This window comes from Seriola aureovittata, chromosome 21 (assembly GCF_021018895.1).
Source record: "Seriola aureovittata isolate HTS-2021-v1 ecotype China chromosome 21, ASM2101889v1, whole genome shotgun sequence".
In the NCBI taxonomy this organism is placed as follows: domain Eukaryota; kingdom Metazoa; phylum Chordata; class Actinopteri; order Carangiformes; family Carangidae; genus Seriola; species Seriola aureovittata.
In genome coordinates, this window is record NC_079384.1 from 262,334 (window position 1) to 280,571 (window position 18,238).

At 42.0% G+C, this 18,238-nt stretch overlaps 1 protein-coding gene across 4 annotated transcripts in view; it reads left to right on the top strand.

The window, feature by feature from the left end:
- The first annotated feature begins 346 nt into the window (after window positions 1-346).
- The window catches only part of ebf3a (EBF transcription factor 3a), a 48,599-nt gene continuing 30,707 nt past the window's right edge, over window positions 347-18,238 (top strand). For all 4 annotated transcript variants that reach the window (XM_056366904.1, XM_056366906.1, XM_056366905.1 and 1 more), the window contains exons 1-6: window positions 347-1,192; window positions 4,218-4,374; window positions 4,490-4,553; window positions 4,707-4,762; window positions 7,649-7,722; window positions 9,939-10,007. In XM_056366904.1, coding sequence (XP_056222879.1) covers window positions 1,071-1,192; window positions 4,218-4,374; window positions 4,490-4,553; window positions 4,707-4,762; window positions 7,649-7,722; window positions 9,939-10,007 — 542 coding nt within the window. In that variant the 5' untranslated portion in view covers window positions 347-1,070. The remainder of the gene's footprint in view (window positions 1,193-4,217; window positions 4,375-4,489; window positions 4,554-4,706; window positions 4,763-7,648; window positions 7,723-9,938; window positions 10,008-18,238) is intronic.

Below are 18,238 nucleotides of genomic sequence, written 5' to 3' on the forward strand. Positions count from 1 at the left end.
TTCAGTGTTCGACTGAGGCTCAGTTCAGAGACTCACATCTGTCTCACATCTGTTTGAACAGGGATCAGGACTCTACTGCAACCAGCAGGACCAGATCCCTCACTGGCTTCCCACCATACTGTTGTGGTTGAAGTCTAAACCAAAACAGTTCAGATTCTACACGTTACTGGAGAGAGAGAGGGAATGACTGTACCGGGCGATCAAGGCCTCTCTCTCTCTCTCTCTCTCTCTCTCTCTCTGGTTGGTTGGTTCGAGCTCCCGCCTTTCCACCTCCTCCCCTCTCTCTCTCTCTCTCTCCCTGACACACACACACTCTCTCTCTCACTTCTCCTCTCCTTGCCTTGTATGGTCAGGCCCCGCCCCCCGCTGTGATGTCGTCAGCGGCTTGGAGGAAGACCCGTGGGGTTTTTGGGTTTTGGCGTCCAGTCCTGTGGGGCCGCAGGGCTGAGAGTTTCTCCTCCGCTCCTCATCCCTCCATCATCAGCCTGCTTCTCCTTCTCTCTCCTCTCCTCTCTCCTCCTCTCCTCCTCTCTTTGGGGAAAAGAAAAAAGACACTTTGCTTGCGCTCGATTCGCTGTCCGGACCCGGCTCTCTTTTCCCCCCGTTTTCTCGTCCTCTGAGGATTTTATTTCTCTTTTCCTTTTTTTCTCCTCCTCTTCCTCCTTTCTTTCACGCCGGGTTTCAACATGACGGCCGAGACTGAGAATTTTTAAAATATCCCTAAAAACTCGGAGGATTTTTTCTGTCCTGAGTAAAAGTTTAATTAAATCTGACTAACAGAGACAAAGTTCAGCAGAATAATAAAAGTCCTGCTGAACTTCTTCTTCTCCTTCTTCTCCTTCCCTCTTTCTTCTTATTTCCTCCTTGCCGATTGGTTTCTGACTTCGAGGTTTAATGTTCGTGACGAAATTGTCGACCGACCAGAAGAACAAGCTTTCGTCTGTCCAGCAGAGCTGAGGGGTTTTTTTTTCTGCTGGACTTTTCTTCTTCCTGTTTTTCATCGTGTTGCATTGTTTTTGTGGTCGTCCGGCAGCGGCGGCAGTGACGGTCAGAGAGTTGGGGCCCCGGAGATGTTCGGGATCCAGGACAATCTGCCCCGTGGGGCCACAGCCAGCATGAAGGAGGAGCCGCTGGCTGTTCGCTCCTGGATGCACTCGGCCGGCGTGGTGGATGCCAACACAGCCGCTCAGAGGTAAACTCACCGCTGCCCCAGAGGGATTCTGGGAGCTGTAGTCCCAATAGACAAACAGTAAGTCAGCAGGAACATTTAGATGAGATGGAGAGAGATTTAAATTTGTTCTCTGAGTAAAATCAGGGACATTTCTTTAATCAGTGAGTTCAGGATATTTCTTCTGTTTTTTATCCAACATTTAAATGTCACAATCTAAATTTCTCTAATTAAAAATATCAAATTTAATTCCTAATATTTGTTAAAGGTTTTAAGGTTTTCAGTGTTCAGCTGAAAACTAGTTCAGACGAGAATAAAAGAAAAGTGATGTTTCTAATATTACAGTTTTTACAAGACAATATTTTCAGATGTTTCTGAGGTCGAAGGTCAAACATAATTTAGGAGAAGAATTAGACAAAAATGTGTTCAGAGAAAATTTTTCATTCATTTCAGCAGAAAAAAAATTCAGTTTATGAAGTGAATTTATTCCAGACGTCAGATTACATTTAACATATAATAAATAAAATAACAAAGAGCAGATGCCAGGTACTCTAATAGTTCTTCTGTTTTTAATGTCAGAGTTTGATTCTTCAGCAGAAACATTCATCTGAATTCTAATATTTCTCAAAAATAAAAATTAAAACTGCTTTAATTGAAAGTTCAAACTGCAGCTCAGAGTGAGACTGAAACTTCAATGTTCTCATCACGTAGATGCTTCAGTGTCAAACAGGTTTTTATTCATCTAATTAAAGGTGACTTAAAACACAGTCCTGCAGATGTTCAGAGCGGTTCGTTGGTTAACACCAGGAAGGTCTCAGTTTTCACATGAGTGAAGTGATGAAGCTCAGGTTTTAATCCTAAAAGCTGAATAGAATAAAATAAAAAATATTATTTACAGTAAATTAAAATTAATTAAATTCCACTGACACTGTGAGAAACAGTGTTTAACAGTGTGTGAGAGGGTGAAGCTGATTTTAATATTGAATAACACAAATACATTAAATGAGCAGAATAAATAAAATCCACATTATATTTTAAATGGACGTAAATGAAATAATTATTGAGGTTAATATGCGTGTAAGGTAAAGCTCCAATGAATTTAGATTCTCTTCAGCGAAGGTGACGGAGAACGTGAGTGTGAAGTGAGACTCAGTAAAAACAGTTGTGATCATTAGAAACTGTCTCTCCTGAGACATTTATGAAACTTGACCTTTAATATTTTATCATGTGTAAAATTATAAAAAATGTTCAAGTGTGCAGTGACATGAATTCAGGCATGTTACGAAAGTGAATGAGACATTTCAGCATGAGTAAGATCATAAAGATCCATTTTAATATACTGTACAATAAAATCATCATGAAGCTTCAGCTGAGACTCGTCTTTATGAACATGAATTCACTTTTATTTAAACTCCTCTCTTAATATTTTTAACTTGAGGACATCTCGGTGTCGACTGGAAGCACCTGACTTTTTCTTTTGTTAAAATTCAACAAATCTAAAAACACTAAGACAAATTGTGTTTGTTAATGAAGAAGCAAGTTTACAGTCGGGGTCAAAGCGGCAGTTTGACTTCTTTAATATGAATATTTATAAATCCTGACATGAAGATGTGATCCAGTGTTTGCTGTGAATTTAAAGTGATTTTTATTGTCTCTGTTGTTTAGTGAAATATTCCCTGCAGTCTCAAGATGCTGCTGTTAACATGATTCATTCATGTGGAGGTTAAAGCCCGAAGCTCCGTGTCACATCTGACTGAAGAGCCTCATATTTATATGAATCTTTCAGTCCGGACTTTCCTCACTTCACTGAATTATTGTCTTGAATTAAGATTTAAGTTGTGATGAAAAGATGTTTTACATGTCTGACAGTTTAAAGGCAACACTTGATTGATTTTTTTCCTGATCATATATGATGACATTTTTCACCCTGGATCATTTATCATTAGTTTGTTTTATTTTGTCTCCATTTCTTTTTGTTTAAAGAAACACTTTATTATTATTATTTGATGCTTTTTTTAAAAATTTAAACTGATTGGTTGACATGTTTGATGGGATTTGTGATGTTGAACCGGCGTCGCTGAATTATTCCTCTGAGGAGCATTTGATTTAAGCCTCAGATCACATGGAGGCTTTTAAATTCTTCGCATGGAGTTATTCCATTTTTGAATCAGAACAAAATCACTAAAACATAAAATCACTAAATGAACATTTTCTTATTTCACCTGAACTTTGAAATTGTTCACAACACGAAGAAACCTTGTATCTCCAGGTCTTCTGGTTCAAAAATCAGGGGAAAAAAACGAAGAAAGAAAATCTTTTTTTAGAGAGACAGACTCGAGGCTCAGCTCGGTCTGAGAAACTCTGTGTTTGTGTTTTCTCACTTACTCGTCTTGACAAAGACAAAATGTAGCCGGATCATGTTCAGAGGTCACAGGCAGGAGGTCAATCAGAGTTCATGATTCGTCCAACTGTTTCAGATTAAAGAAAAAAATAATAGGTATAAATGTTGTAACGTGGGCGGGGTCAGACAGTAACACAAACGCCAAGATGATTTGGACCCAACACAAACTGAAAGTGTTTTCATTTTGTTTCTCTACGTTCATCGGGTCGACTCGTTTGCTTTGATGCATCTTCAGCTCAATTTGTCCACAGTGAATCTGCATCACTCATCTCTCAGCACCAACTTTATCTGGAGTCATCGTGCCGCTGAAATTCACTGTGATCAGTCTGAACACACCCGTGTAAAAATAAATACATTTTTCACAACTGATCTTTCAGTTATTTTCTATAAATGATCATTTTTACTTAATATTTCAAAGCCTCTGTACTGTCATTTATGTTATTTACATAATTTACATCATTTGTATAATTTGTCATTACGTCATTTGTCATTTACACCATTTATGTTGAGTTTAATAATATCTCTTTAGAAACAGTTGGATTTTAAGACATGATGTCATCAGGTCATTAAACCCTCAAACATCATCACTAAGACTGTGCTGGGTTTGTTTGGTTTGTCTCCTCACATGACTTACTGTCTGTCTCTCAGCGGGGTGGGGTTAGCTCGTGCTCACTTTGAGAAGCAGCCACCCTCCAATCTGAGGAAGTCCAACTTCTTCCACTTTGTGTTGGCATTGTACGACCGCCAGGGTCAGCCGGTCGAGATCGAACGCACCGCCTACGTGGACTTCGTGGAGAAAGAGAAGGTGAGAAACACAGAGAGGGAGGGCGGACCTGACACAGAAACCAAACACACCCATGGAAGTGAAGTTCCTTTTGTTTCTACTTCAGTTTCAGTTTGATTTGTGTTTTTGTGTCCAGGAACCAACAGGAGAGAAAACCAACAACGGGATTCATTACAAACTGCAGCTGCTCTACAGTAACGGTGGGTACGCTTGTTTTACCACACAGCACAGCCCACATCGGTTTTCTCATGAAGTCTTTAGCTGTTCTTACACTAAATATCTGTAAATAAAAATTCTGACAGTTCAAACAATAATAATATTATGTAGTAATATTAATGAGTGTGTGTGTTCAGGAGTAAGAACGGAGCAGGATCTGTACGTCCGACTGATCGACTCCATGACCAAACAGGTAAGATACTGATTATTGATTATCAGCAAGTGAAATAAACAAATCAAGCTGATGAGAGAAAAACTAATTCAACTTGACTAATCAAAAGTCAAATCATAATGATCATCACCAGATCAAAGGTCAATCAGTCAACCAATTCAATGACATTAATGACCAGAGAGACATTGATTTCAAAATAAGAGCATGTTTTCCCCCCCGCAGTCTGAGCTGTCAGATGAAGCTTCAGGCCAACTTTGACACCTGAAACATTTTTGTTTTTCTGATCTGACAGACTTCCCCTCTTCCTCCTCTTCATTGACCTTCATAATGAAATACTCCTGATTTACTGCTGGATATGTCTCTGAGTTGTCTCATAGAAATATGAACCCAAACTGAACAGAAGCGCAAACATAACTCCAGTCCATTTACGAGAGTCAAGTTAATCAATTAATTCAGCAGATGAATGAACTCCTGCTGGTGCCTCCTACTGACTGCAGTGTTCATCACGTCCACAATCTTAAAGTTAAACTATTGGCGACGTTCAACACAGCTGCTCATGTTAATCTACCTACACAACCGACCACTACCACAAATTCAGATACTACAGGAACATAAAGGTAGCAGCCTGTTACCTGTCCAGGTGAAGAGTAGCAGGTTCTCTGAAATGCTCCACTCATGCTGACACATGTCCACACACGGTCATCTGTACAACAGCCAATAGGACTGGCACGTTTCAGTTTGGGAGATGTAGTGATGTCACTGACTCCAGCTCCACGTCTGGTTCACTTCCTCCTTACTTTGAAACAGTTTAATTAGCACAGTAAATACCAGTGGGTGAATTGTTATTAGAGCTGTAAAGAAAAGGTGAATAACAGGTGAACATCATGTTCACAATAGTGCAGTTTATTTGGAGTTGCTGAATTTGTTTGAAATCTTAATGATAATCATGTATGTGTGCCATTAGTAAATGTTCAGGTTTCATCAGTGAATGACTTTGTGGATCAGTGTGTTTTCAGGAAACACCAGAATAAACCAAGAGATGATGAGCCGTGTCTCCTATGGCTGATTTCATCTGTACAGTGAGATGTGAGCAGTCAGACTGTGTCACTGTGGATAAATCTGTTGTTACAGAGTCGACTGCAGACACAAACACATCTGAGTGACTCCTGCTGCTGTTCCAGCAGCCAACACTTAACACAACGCTTGCTCTGTCTCTCCTGGGCGTGCGACACCACAGATAATAAATCAGACGTTACTGAGTGTCTGTGATCGCAGGCAGAGTGAAGCTCGAACCATCTGTTAAACTCTCGTCTCTTCATCATCTGAACAACGGATCAGGTTGTTTCAGTTTCACCTCCTCGACAAACAGACGCTGACTGTCAGCTGTGAAATCAGCTTCATGGACGTGAACATGTCAACTGTTTGTTCACACATTGTTACACATTAATTATAAAAGTCAGACTATTAAAACTGATATATACTGATAAACCTTAAACACTCAGATCTGTTACTGAAACTGGATCAAACTGGATCAAACTGGACCAGATTTCATTTCTCACCTGCACCTGAAACTTCACAACTCAGTGTCACTGCTGGACTGTTTAACAAACAGCTGGTTACATGATGGTTAGCAGCTAAACCAGTTCATCTGTCTCACTGAGGTGTCCAATAATATGTTCAACAATATGTCCTACAATATATCCAATATGTCCAAACTGAATATATCCATCAGTGTGTCCAATGATATGTCCAACAATATGTCCAAAATGTCCAATAATATGCCCAACATGTCTAATAACATGTCCAATAATATGTCCAGTAACATGTTCAACAACATGTCAAATATTATGTCCAATAACATGTCCAATATCATGTCCAGTAACATTTCCAATAATGTCCAATAACATGTCCATTGACACCTGATTAGTCCCTGTTAACACAGACTGTGGGGTTTTGTTATGAAGTGTTTCCAGAGTTGTTCAAGCTTCGGCCTTGACCTTCAGCAGAAGGACAACTGCTGAGCAGAATGAGACATCACTGTTTTAACACTCTCTCAGACACAAAGAAGGAATTATGTGCTGAGACGTTAGCACAGAGAGGAATCACAATCATCTCATCAAAAAGTGATGACAAAGTTGATAAAATGATTTAACTCCTATAGTTCTGACAGTAGAACCAAACAAGTGAATTTCTGACTAATTTCCTTCTCTGAGACACTTCCTGAACACTTCCTGATCTTTGTCCTGCTCTCCAGATGATAAACCATTTCATTTTCAATTAATGTCCCTATGATGTTTCCTGTAGCGCCTCCCTCAGGACAAACTTTACATGTTTAGCTCCTCTGAAAGCAGAGAAATGATCAGGCTGTTGTTTGTAATGAATGCTGCGTCCTGAAGGGGGCGCTGACAGGACTGCAGACATTTCCACTCTGATAAAAACAGTCCAGTCAGCAGTCTCTCTCTGTGCCAGTCTGTTCTCTCTGTTGTTCACAGTGACATTAATAGAATCAAGCAACAGTTGAAGCATTTAAATCTAACGAGTCATTCAATTAGTGAGGTTTTAACGAGCATGCCCGTCAGGCGTCATTTGCCGTTCTTTGTGAAGAAGGCTTTTCATGCATTTGGTTCCAGCTGTTTCATATGAATATCTGCAGGCTGCAGCTGTAATGAAACATTCAGAGGATCAAATGTTTGCCCTGCTCACTTCACACACTCCCTCTCTCAGGCTAATGGTTAATAATCACTCATAATTGAGACAATTGAAACGCAGCTTTAATTGAGTTGTTTCTGCTGTGAGAACGAAGGGGGAGACACATCGTTACCCGGGAGATTCATCACATGACCTGCAGCAGGTCAGAGTCCAGGAACCCTAATCCCTAGGCTCACTACACCTGTGTGTGTGTTTCAGGCGATCATCTATGAAGGTCAGGACAAGAATCCAGAGATGTGCCGAGTTCTGCTGACACATGAGATCATGTGCAGGTAGGAAACTGGACCTGGACTAAAGGTTTGTCACAGGTCCGGCATTCTGAACCAGATCAGAAATGGACATGAGGAAAACCTGCCTCAACTGAACATGATTAACAGTCAGACATGGTCCTGACCCAAGAACGGTCACACCTGGTCCTGACCCAAGGACTGTCACACCTGGTCCTAAAAGACCTAAGGACAGTCACACCTGGTCCTGAACCAAGAACGGTCACACCTGGTCCTGACCCAAGGACTGTCACACCTGGTCCTAAAAGACCTAAGGACAGTCACACCTGGTCCTCAACCAAGGATGGTCACACCTAGTCCTGACAGACCTAAGAACAGTCACACCTGTTCCTTATACACCCAAGGACAGTCACACTTGGTCCTGAGAGACCTAAGGACAGTCACACTTGGTCCTGACCCAAGGACGGTCACACCTTGTCCTGACCCAAGGACTGTCACACCTGGTCCTAAAATACCTAAGGACAGTCACACCTGGTCCTCAACCAAGGATGGTCACACTTGGTCCTGACAGACCTTAGGACAGTCATACCTGTTCCTTATAGACCCAAAACCAGACACACATGGTCCTGAACCAAGGACGGTCACACCTAGTCCTGACAGACCTAAGGACAGTCACACCTGTTCCTTACAGACCCAACACCAGACACACCTGGTCCTGACAGACCCAAGGACAGTCAGACCTGGTCCTTACAGACCTAAGGACAGTCAGACCTGGTCCTGAACCAAGGATGGTCACACCAGGTCCTTACAGACCCAAGGACAGTCACACCTGGTCTTGACCTAAGGATGGTCACACCTAGTCCTGACAGACCTAAGAACAGTCACACCTGTTCCTTATACACCCAAGGACAGTCACACTTGGTCCTGAGAGACCTAAGGACAGTCACACTTGGTCCTGACCCAAGGACGGTCACACCTTGTCCTGACCCAAGGACTGTCACACCTGGTCCTAAAATACCTAAGGACAGTCACACCTGGTCCTCAACCAAGGATGGTCACACTTGGTCCTGACAGACCTTAGGACAGTCATACCTGTTCCTTATAGACCCAAAACCAGACACACATGGTCCTGAACCAAGGACGGTCACACCTAGTCCTGACAGACCTAAGGACAGTCACACCTGTTCCTTACAGACCCAACACCAGACACACCTGGTCCTGACAGACCCAAGGACAGTCAGACCTGGTCCTTACAGACCTAAGGACAGTCAGACCTGGTCCTGAACCAAGGATGGTCACACCAGGTCCTTACAGACCCAAGGACAGTCACACCTGGTCTTGACCTAAGGACGGTCACACCTGGTCCTGACAGACCTAAGAACAGTCACACCTGTTCCTTATACACCCAAGGACAGTCACACTTGGTCCTGAGAGACCTAAGGACAGTCACACTTGGTCCTGAGAGACCTAAGGACAGTCACACTTGGTCCTGACAGACCTAAGGACAGTCACACTGGGTCCTAACAGACCTAAGGACAGTCACGCCTGTTCCTTATACACCCAAGGACAGTCACACTTGTACCTGACAGACCTAAGGACAGTCACACCTGGTCCTGACCCAAGTACAGTCACACTTGGTCCTGACAGACCTAAGGACAGTCACACCTGTTCCTTATAGACCCAAGTACAGTCACACTTGGTCCTGACAGACCCAAGGACAGTCGCACCTGGTCCTGACCCAAGGACAGTCTCACTTGGTCCTGACAGGCCTAAGGACAGTCACACCTGTTCCTTATAGACCCAAGTACAGTCACACTTGGTCCTGACAGACCCAAGGACGGTCACACCTGGTCCTGACAGACCTAAGGACAGTCACACCTGGCCCTCACAGACCCAAGTACAGTCACACCTGTTCTTTATAGACCCAAGTACAGTCACACCTGTTCCTTATAGACCCAAGTTCAGTCACATCTGTTCCTTATAGACCCAAGGACAGTCACACCTGGTCCAGACAGACTTAAGTCACCTCTCCCGATAGATAACACACTGTGTTATCACACCTTCAGGTGTGAGACAAGCTGACACACCTGATACCTGCAACAGTCCAACAGGACCATACAGGACCTGATTGACTGGGCCTGTGTATCATCTGTTCTGGTTCTCACCCTGAAAACAAGAAAACAATGAAATTTAATTGTTTTGTGACTAAAGAGAAATAAATAAAGAACCAGTTTAACTTTTCATTATTCTGTCTGTGTCAGTCGCTGCTGTGATAAGAAGAGCTGTGGAAACAGAAATGAGACACCATCAGACCCCGTCATCATCGACAGGTAACAAACACACATACACACACACACACACACAAGGTATTATCATGCAGTGTGTGTTGATCTCTCCTGAATGTATTTCACGCTCTCTCTCGCCCACATTCTTTTAATAGCAACATATTTCTCCTGTCTGGCCTGAATGTGTGTGTTTATGCGTTTGTGTGTTTGTGTGTGTGTGTGTGTGTGTGTGTGTGTGTGTGTGTGTAAGTGTGTGTGACAGACATGCAGTCAGTGTGTTATTATAATTCAAACCTGATGTATAAATCTGTGTGTTTATATTTCAAATCAACATGTCAGAGTGTTTTTGTGGTGACAGAGACAGAGAGTGTTAAAGCTGATATGTCTCTTCACATTTATTTAAACAACAAGAAAAGATTGTTGCTTCTGAATCCAGGCTTGTTGTGCAGGTGTGTGAATGTCAGGCGTGTGGAAGAATAATCACTGATGCTCTTCCGTTCAAATTAAAAAGCGTCATTATTTGACCGTCACACCTTAAAGACAGTGTAGAAGCTTCCACAGGCAGGACAAAGTTTATAAAGACTGAGTCTGTCTTTGACTCTCTGTTTCTGTGACTTGAGGACAATGTCTCTGTCTTTGAGGACAATGTGATCCACAGAGATCTTTTATTACAGAGAAGAGGAATGTTCATAAACTGATTTTCAGAGGGTTTAAATGGGACCAGTGTGTTTCATAGAGGACTGGGACTGAGACTGGGACTGAGACGGAGACTGAGACTGGGACTGAGATTGGGACTGAGACTGAGACTAGGACTGAGACTGGGACTGAGACTGAGACTGGGACTGAGATTGGGACTGAGACTGAGACTGAGACTGAGACTGGGACTGAAACTAAGACTGGGACTGAGACTAGGACTGAGACTGAGACTGGGATTTGGACTCAGTCTCAGTCTGAGACTGGGATATGGACAGGGACTGGGACTGGGACTGGGACTTTGCTGGTGTGATGAGTGTCAGCCCAAACATGATCAGGGATGTGGGACATGTCTCAGCTCTACAGTCTAATGAAGGTCCGGATCAGAGTCAGACCACAAAGACTCAGCATCATTCCTGGAGATACTGGGCTGATCTGGTCCAAGTGAGGCTGCACCTCCCCCTCCTCCTCCTCTTTTTGTCTTTTATTTTACTCTCCCTCCTCCCTGCTGCTCCTCCCCTCCTCCCCCCTTCTCTCCCATGAGGAATCATACGCTCTTCTCTCCTCTTTTCACCTCCCCCTCCTCCTCTCTTCACCCCTCCTCCTCCTCTCTTTTCGTCCTCCCCCTGAGTATTAATCTCATTCCTTCCTCCCCCCTTTTCCCTCTCGCTCTCTCTTCTCTGAGGCTGTGATAGGAGGGAGGAGGGAATATGGATGGATGGAGTGATGGAGGTGTGGAGGTATAAGTGGATGGATGTGACTGCAGCAGCTTTTTGAAAAGAGAAGTGGTGATATTACAGCGGCTCTTTTTTCTCCCTCTGCCTGCAGAAATGCATGATGGGAAGGTCTCCTGTGTTTTCGGCGGCGTCCAGTGAACAGGAAACATGTCAGGGTCAGACTCTGCTGCTGAGAGCACAAACACTCAGACCACTTTTATTTAAAGTCGCTGCAGAACCCAGAACCAGTGTTTCACATTCACAGCTGCTGGTGCACCGCTTGCGTTAACCTCCCATATATATGATTCATATGAATAGTGTTATATTAATATGATTAATAAAAAGATTTATATGATTTAAAATCAAATAAATATTAATTAAAGAGATTCATATGATTTATATGAATAGTAATATACTATACATATTTATATAAATATGATTTAAAGTTAAATAAATAAATACATTTATAGACAATAATATTTAAATAAAAATTAATGTTATTTATAGAGATTAATATTACCGTAACCATCATGAGTAAAAGACTCAAGTACGCCACTGCTACATTTACATTATTTCATATTTGTCTGTTTGAATCCAAATACAGATATTTCGTTTCACCCTGGAAACGACAGTCAACCAAATAAAATCTCAACATAAGGTTCACTGTAAAGCTGTTGTGGAGCTGGTCTTGCTCTGTGTTACACTAGCGAGCTTTTTGTCTCTTGTACCGGTCCTGATTCCGGTCCAGGTTGAGGGCTGGATATTAAAGGTTCTGGACTTTGACACTTGAGGCTGGAGTCCTGTCTCCTAGCAACAGTCAATGCTGACCACCAACCTTTTTCTAACCTCCACCAAGTAGTTTTAGAGCAGAACTGTGATGGTTTATCCTTAGCTGGAGCAGGTCTTCAGGTTTTCTCCAGAGCCAAATGAAGCAGAGCCCTCTTCATTAGGGCCTGATATTCTGTCTGAAGAACATTTTGCTGTTGTAGATATGTTATAATGAAATGTTCTCGTGAAACAACATTGCTGCAGAGCTCAGGTAAACAGAGTAGTGTCATCTGCAAATGTGCTCACAGTGACGATGTCAGGTTTCTGTCTCTGATTCCTCAGAGGTTGTTTGGAGGCATCGGCTTCAGGACGTTCATCTGTCGTTCCTTTAGACTTCCTCTCACGGAGAATCACCTCCCTTCACTGAAATCAGGTACTTTGACTTCCTGTTTGAGAAGGTAATTAAACCAGTGCACGATGAATCCACAGGTCACGCCATGTCTCCTTTCTCTGGTTGTTGTTGTTGTTGAGTTGACGTCATGTTTCTGATGAGATTCACTTTGATTTAGAAACATTTCGTTATGTGGTGAATGAGAAAACTAAATTCATTCAGTTCCTCTCTGTAAACAGACATTCTTGTGTGATAACATAAGACATAACGTAACGTAATGTAACGTGATGGCATACACTACTACAGAGAACAACTGACAGCTTTTTGACTGACAGCTAGAGAGAGAAAAAAAATATATATATACAGGAAATAAATAAATAAGGTGTTAGGTATTAATTAATTTATTTATTTTGCCTTCTTCCTTCCCAGGTAGAAAATAGGTACTTGGGAGTAGATGGTAGGGTGGGGGGAGCATCTATCAGTGGGAGAATCGTGCAGTACTGGGGAGTTGGAAGCTGTTTGATTTGTTAGTTTGTTATGGACCGGTCTCTCACCTGTCTCAGGTGAGACAGGATTGGTGTGGTTGGATTTGTTATTGAGTAAACAGACGTTTATCTTGACATTGGTCCTGGTCCCGGTCTCTGCAGCTGTCAGAGAAGTGTAAAAAGAAGCATCAGTATTAATCAGTGGTTTACAGACGCCTCAGTCTTTGATCCAGTCGACTGTAACTGCTGCCGTCGCCCCATGAGGCCGAGGTTGAACCTTGCTGGTCTCATGTTCAGGCTCTTTGTTGCGAAGCCTTTGAGGGTCAGTGATGATGGGACGATCTCCCCTCTGAGCGCCAACTGTGAGAACGTTTGGAGACAATGATCTTCGGTCTTTAAATCGGCTCGTCTCAGAAACTCGTCTCAGGTGAGATTTGATTCGTCTCTGTTTGTAGCTGATGATGATGGTGATGGGACCAGCTCTCATCTTTTTACGCTCTCGCTCTGAATACCAGATGTGAGAATTTTTTTTTTGGGGAGGGTACAATCTCCTGTCTGCGAGGGTCTCTGGTGTCTGCAGCGTGGGATTATGGGAGGACGACGTGCTGTCAATCATGTAGCAGGCGTAGGTGTGATTTCCCTCTCATGCTGCAGGTTGGTTTTGGATGGAATCTCATTACTGGCCGTGTTTCAGGGTGACTGACAGCAGAATAATGTTTGGGGCCCCCAGAGGCCCCAGGCTGGCTAAATGTTAAATGTATGAATGCATGGGAGTCAATGGAGAGATGAAGTGTAGCTGAATATTTTTTTCTTCCTGGGAAACGGTCACGGAGTGAAGAGTGTGACCCTGAATACACCGTCTGCCGCTGTTTGAACAGAGCTGATAGGAAACTTGAACACGAACGCACCACATGACTGTAAAACATTTAGTCAATGAAATTTCAAATATCAGATCAATCTGATCATCATCATGTTGAATATGTTTTTTAATAAAGTGTCACGTCTTTATTATCTGTGTATTTACACAATAATGATCTGAACCTGTTTAATCGAATCTAATGTAATCTGGTCTGATCTAATCCAGTGACAGTGACCTCTGTATTTCAATTTTTATTTTACAGCGTTAAAGCTGCTTTTTTTGTCATGTTTTCATACATGAGAATATTAGGAACACCTCTCAAAGTAGATTAGAGACTTGAGAAAGTCAGTGACTGCAAATACCAACCAGCTGACCTGTCAGGTCTCCATTAGCCAACCATTACCTGACCTGGGTCAAGAGGAGGTGGAGGTTCTTAGGTCCTGTTCAGGCTGACGTCAAAAACTCATCTAGCAAATTAAAAATCAGAAACACACACACACACACACACACACACACACACACACACACGTATCTATCCTCTTGTGTCTGAGGTACAGAGGTGTGTGTGTGTGTGTGTGTGTGTGTGTGTGTGTGTGTGATCCTGACAGCCTGAGCTGTTAGAGGTGATGTATTGATCGTCTTGTTCATCATTAGACATCAGACGCTGTGATGGAGGAGACACACTCTGACTTTATAACCAAATCTCTCCTCCTCCTCTTTAACACCACACACTGATCCTCCTCTACGCTTTCAACCCCCCCCCTTCACCTGAAGGAGGGATGAATGGCAGATAGAGGGAAAAAACAAAGGATGAAGGAGACATGAAGTAAATCTCCTCCTCCTAATTGGTATTTAACAGGTGTTTCCTCCACTGTGTCACTCCAGTGACACACTCCAGTGTGTGTGTGTGTGTGTGTGTGTGTGGTGTGTGTGTGTGTGTGTGTGTGTGTGTGTGTGTGTGTGTGTGTATTGATCATCAGTAAGTTTTGCTGGTAGCGACGCATCACTATTGATTAACAAGTTTTTTTTAAAGAAAAAATGGCTGCTCCTTACACACGCACACTCCGGTATTTCAGGACGTAGCTTTACATTGCATCAGATGGACTAATTAACTACAAGGGTCTCTCTCTCTCTCTCTTTCTCTCTCTCGCCTGATTGGCAGCTGTGTGTTTATGTTTGGTTTTGTTATTTGATTGTTGTTTGTTTCTGTTAACGAGCTCTTAACAAGGCATCTGTTAACGAGCTGTTCTGCTCAAAGGAAGACACAGGGCGGTTGTCAAGGTGACATCATCTGTCAGTCAACTGTTTACCCTCCTCTGACTTCACCTTCAGTTGCTCAGTCCTTTTGCCTGTTGTTGTTGCCTTAGTCTCTCAACAACCTCTGGTTTCCTGAAAGACTACAGAATTAATTGTTGATATTGTGTGTATGTTTCTCTGTGTTGGTCAACATGATGTTTCTCTGTGTTGGTCAACATGATGTTTCTCCGTGTTTGTCAACATGTTTCTTTGTGTCAGTCAACATGTTGTTTCTCTGTGTTGGTCAACATGTTTCTCTGTGTTGGTCAACATGTTTCTCTGTGTTGGTCAACATGTTGCTCTATGTTGGTCAACATGTTTCTCTGTGTTGGTCAACATGTTTCTCTGTGTTGGTCAACATGTTGCTCTATGTTGGTCAACATGTTTCTCTGTGTTGGTCAACATGTTTCTCTGTGTTGGTCAACATGTTTCTCTGTGTTGGTCAACATGTTTCTCTGTGTTGGTCAACATGTTGCTCTATGTTGGTCAACATGTTTCTCTGTGTTGGTCAACATGTTTCTCTGTGTTGGTCAACATGTTGCTCTATGTTGGTCAACATGTTTCTCTGTGTTGGTCAACATGTTTCTTTGTGTTTGTCAACATGATGTTTCTTTGTGTTGGTCAACATGTTTCTCTGTGTTGGTCAACATGTTTCTTTGTGTTTGTCAACATGATGTTTCTCCGTGTTGGTCAACATGTTTCTTTGTGTTTGTCAACATGATGTTTCTTTGTGTTGGTCAACATGATGTTTCTATATGTTGGTCAACATGTTTCTCTGTGTTGGTCAACATGATGTTTCTTTGTGTTGGTCAACATGTTTCTCTGTGTTGGTCAACATGTTTCTCTGTGTTGGTCAACATGTTTCTTTGTGTTTGTCAACATGATGTTTCTCCGTGTTGGTCAACATGTTTCTTTGTGTTTGTCAACATGATGTTTCTTTGTGTTGGTCAACATGATGTTTCTATATGTTGGTCAACATGTTTCTCTGTGTTGGTCAACATGTTTCTATATGTTGGTCAACATGTTTCTCTGTGTTGGTCAACATGTTTCTCTGTGTTGGTCAACATGATGTTTCTCTGTGTTGGTCAACATGATGTTTCTTTGTGTTGGTCAACATGATGTTTCTATATGTTGGTCAACATGTTTCTCTGTGTTGGTCAACATGTTTCTATATGTTGGTCAACATGTTTCTCTGTGTTGGTCAACATGTTTCTCTGTGTTGGTCAACATGATGTTTCTTTGTGTTGGTCAACATGTTTCTCTGTGTTGGTCAACATGTTTCTCTGTGTTGGTCAACATGTTTCTCTGTGTTGGTCAACATGTTTCTTTGTGTTTGTCAACATGATGTTTCTTTGTGTTGGTCAACATGTTTCTCTGTGTTGGTCAACATGTTTCTTTGTGTTTGTCAACATGATGTTTCTCCGTGTTGGTCAACATGTTTCTTTGTGTTTGTCAACATGATGTTTCTTTGTGTTGGTCAACATGATGTTTCTATATGTTGGTCAACATGTTTCTCTGTGTTGGTCAACATGATGTTTCTTTGTGTTGGTCAACATGTTTCTCTGTGTTGGTCAACATGTTTCTTTGTGTTTGTCAACATGATGTTTCTCCGTGTTGGTCAACATGTTTCTTTGTGTTTGTCAACATGATGTTTCTTTGTGTTGGTCAACATGATGTTTCTATATGTTGGTCAACATGTTTCTCTGTGTTGGTCAACATGTTTCTATATGTTGGTCAACATGTTTCTCTGTGTTGGTCAACATGTTTCTCTGTGTTGGTCAACATGATGTTTCTTTGTGTTGGTCAACATGATGTTTCTCTGTGTTGGTCAACATGATGTTTCTTTGTGTTGGTCAACATGATGTTTCTCTGTGTTGGTCAACATGATGTTTCTTTGTGTTGGTCAACATGATGTTTCTATATGTTGGTCAACATGTTTCTCTGTGTTGGTCAACATGTTTCTCTGTGTTGGTCAACATGTTTCTATATGTTGGTCAACATGTTTCTCTGTGTTGGTCAACATGATGTTTCTCTGTGTTGGTCAACATGATGTTTCTCTGTGTTGGTCAACATGATGTTTCTTTGTGTTGGTCAACATGATGTTTCTCTGTGTTGGTCAACATGATGTTTCTCTGTGTTGGTCAACATGATGTTTCTCCGTGTTTGTCAACATGTTTCTTTGTGTCAGTCAACATGTTGTTTCTCTGTGTCAGTCAACATGTTTCTTTGTGTTGGTCAACATGTTGCTCTATGTTGGTCAACATGTTTCTCTGTGTTGGTCAACATGTTTCTCTGTGTTGGTCAACATGTTTCTCTGTGTTGGTCAACATGTTTCTCTGTGTTGGTCAACATGTTTCTCTGTGTTGGTCAACATGTTTTTCTGTCTCTGTCAACATGTTTCTCTGTGTTGGTCAACATGTTTCTCTGTGTTGGTCAACATGTTTTTCTGTCTCTGTCAACATGTTTCTCTGTGTTGGTCAACATGATGTTTCTCCGTGTTGGTCAACATGATGTTTCTCCGTGTTGGTCAACATGTTTCTTTGTGTTTGTCAACATGATGTTTCTTTGTGTTGGTCAACATGTTTCTCTGTGTTGGTCAACATGTTTCTCTGTGTTGGTCAACATGTTTCTTTGTGTTGGACAACATGTTTCTCCGTGTTTGTCAACATGTTTTTTTTTGTTGGTCAACATATTGTTTCTCTGGTTTTCATCAGCGTGTGATTGGTCAAACAAAAGCTCTTCAGAAACAGTCTGTCAGGTGATTGACAGGTGAAACAAGCTCATCACCTGGAGGAACAGGGACAGTATACAGGGAGTACAGCAGGGTTCCTCAGGGTTTACCAGAGTCTTGTACTGTGGTCTGTGTCACAGCTGATGGTTGAACATGTTGAATGTTATTAAACTCTGGTTTTATGACAGTGAGTTTAGTTGAGTTTCCTCTTTTAAAAAAAAGTGAAGAAAACATAACGACTGCCTCCTTATTAACTAACGAGGCCATCTACAGCTTTGAATACTGCATCTACTGGGGACTATGTTCTGCTGTGCGTTCGTGTGTATGTGTGCGCGTG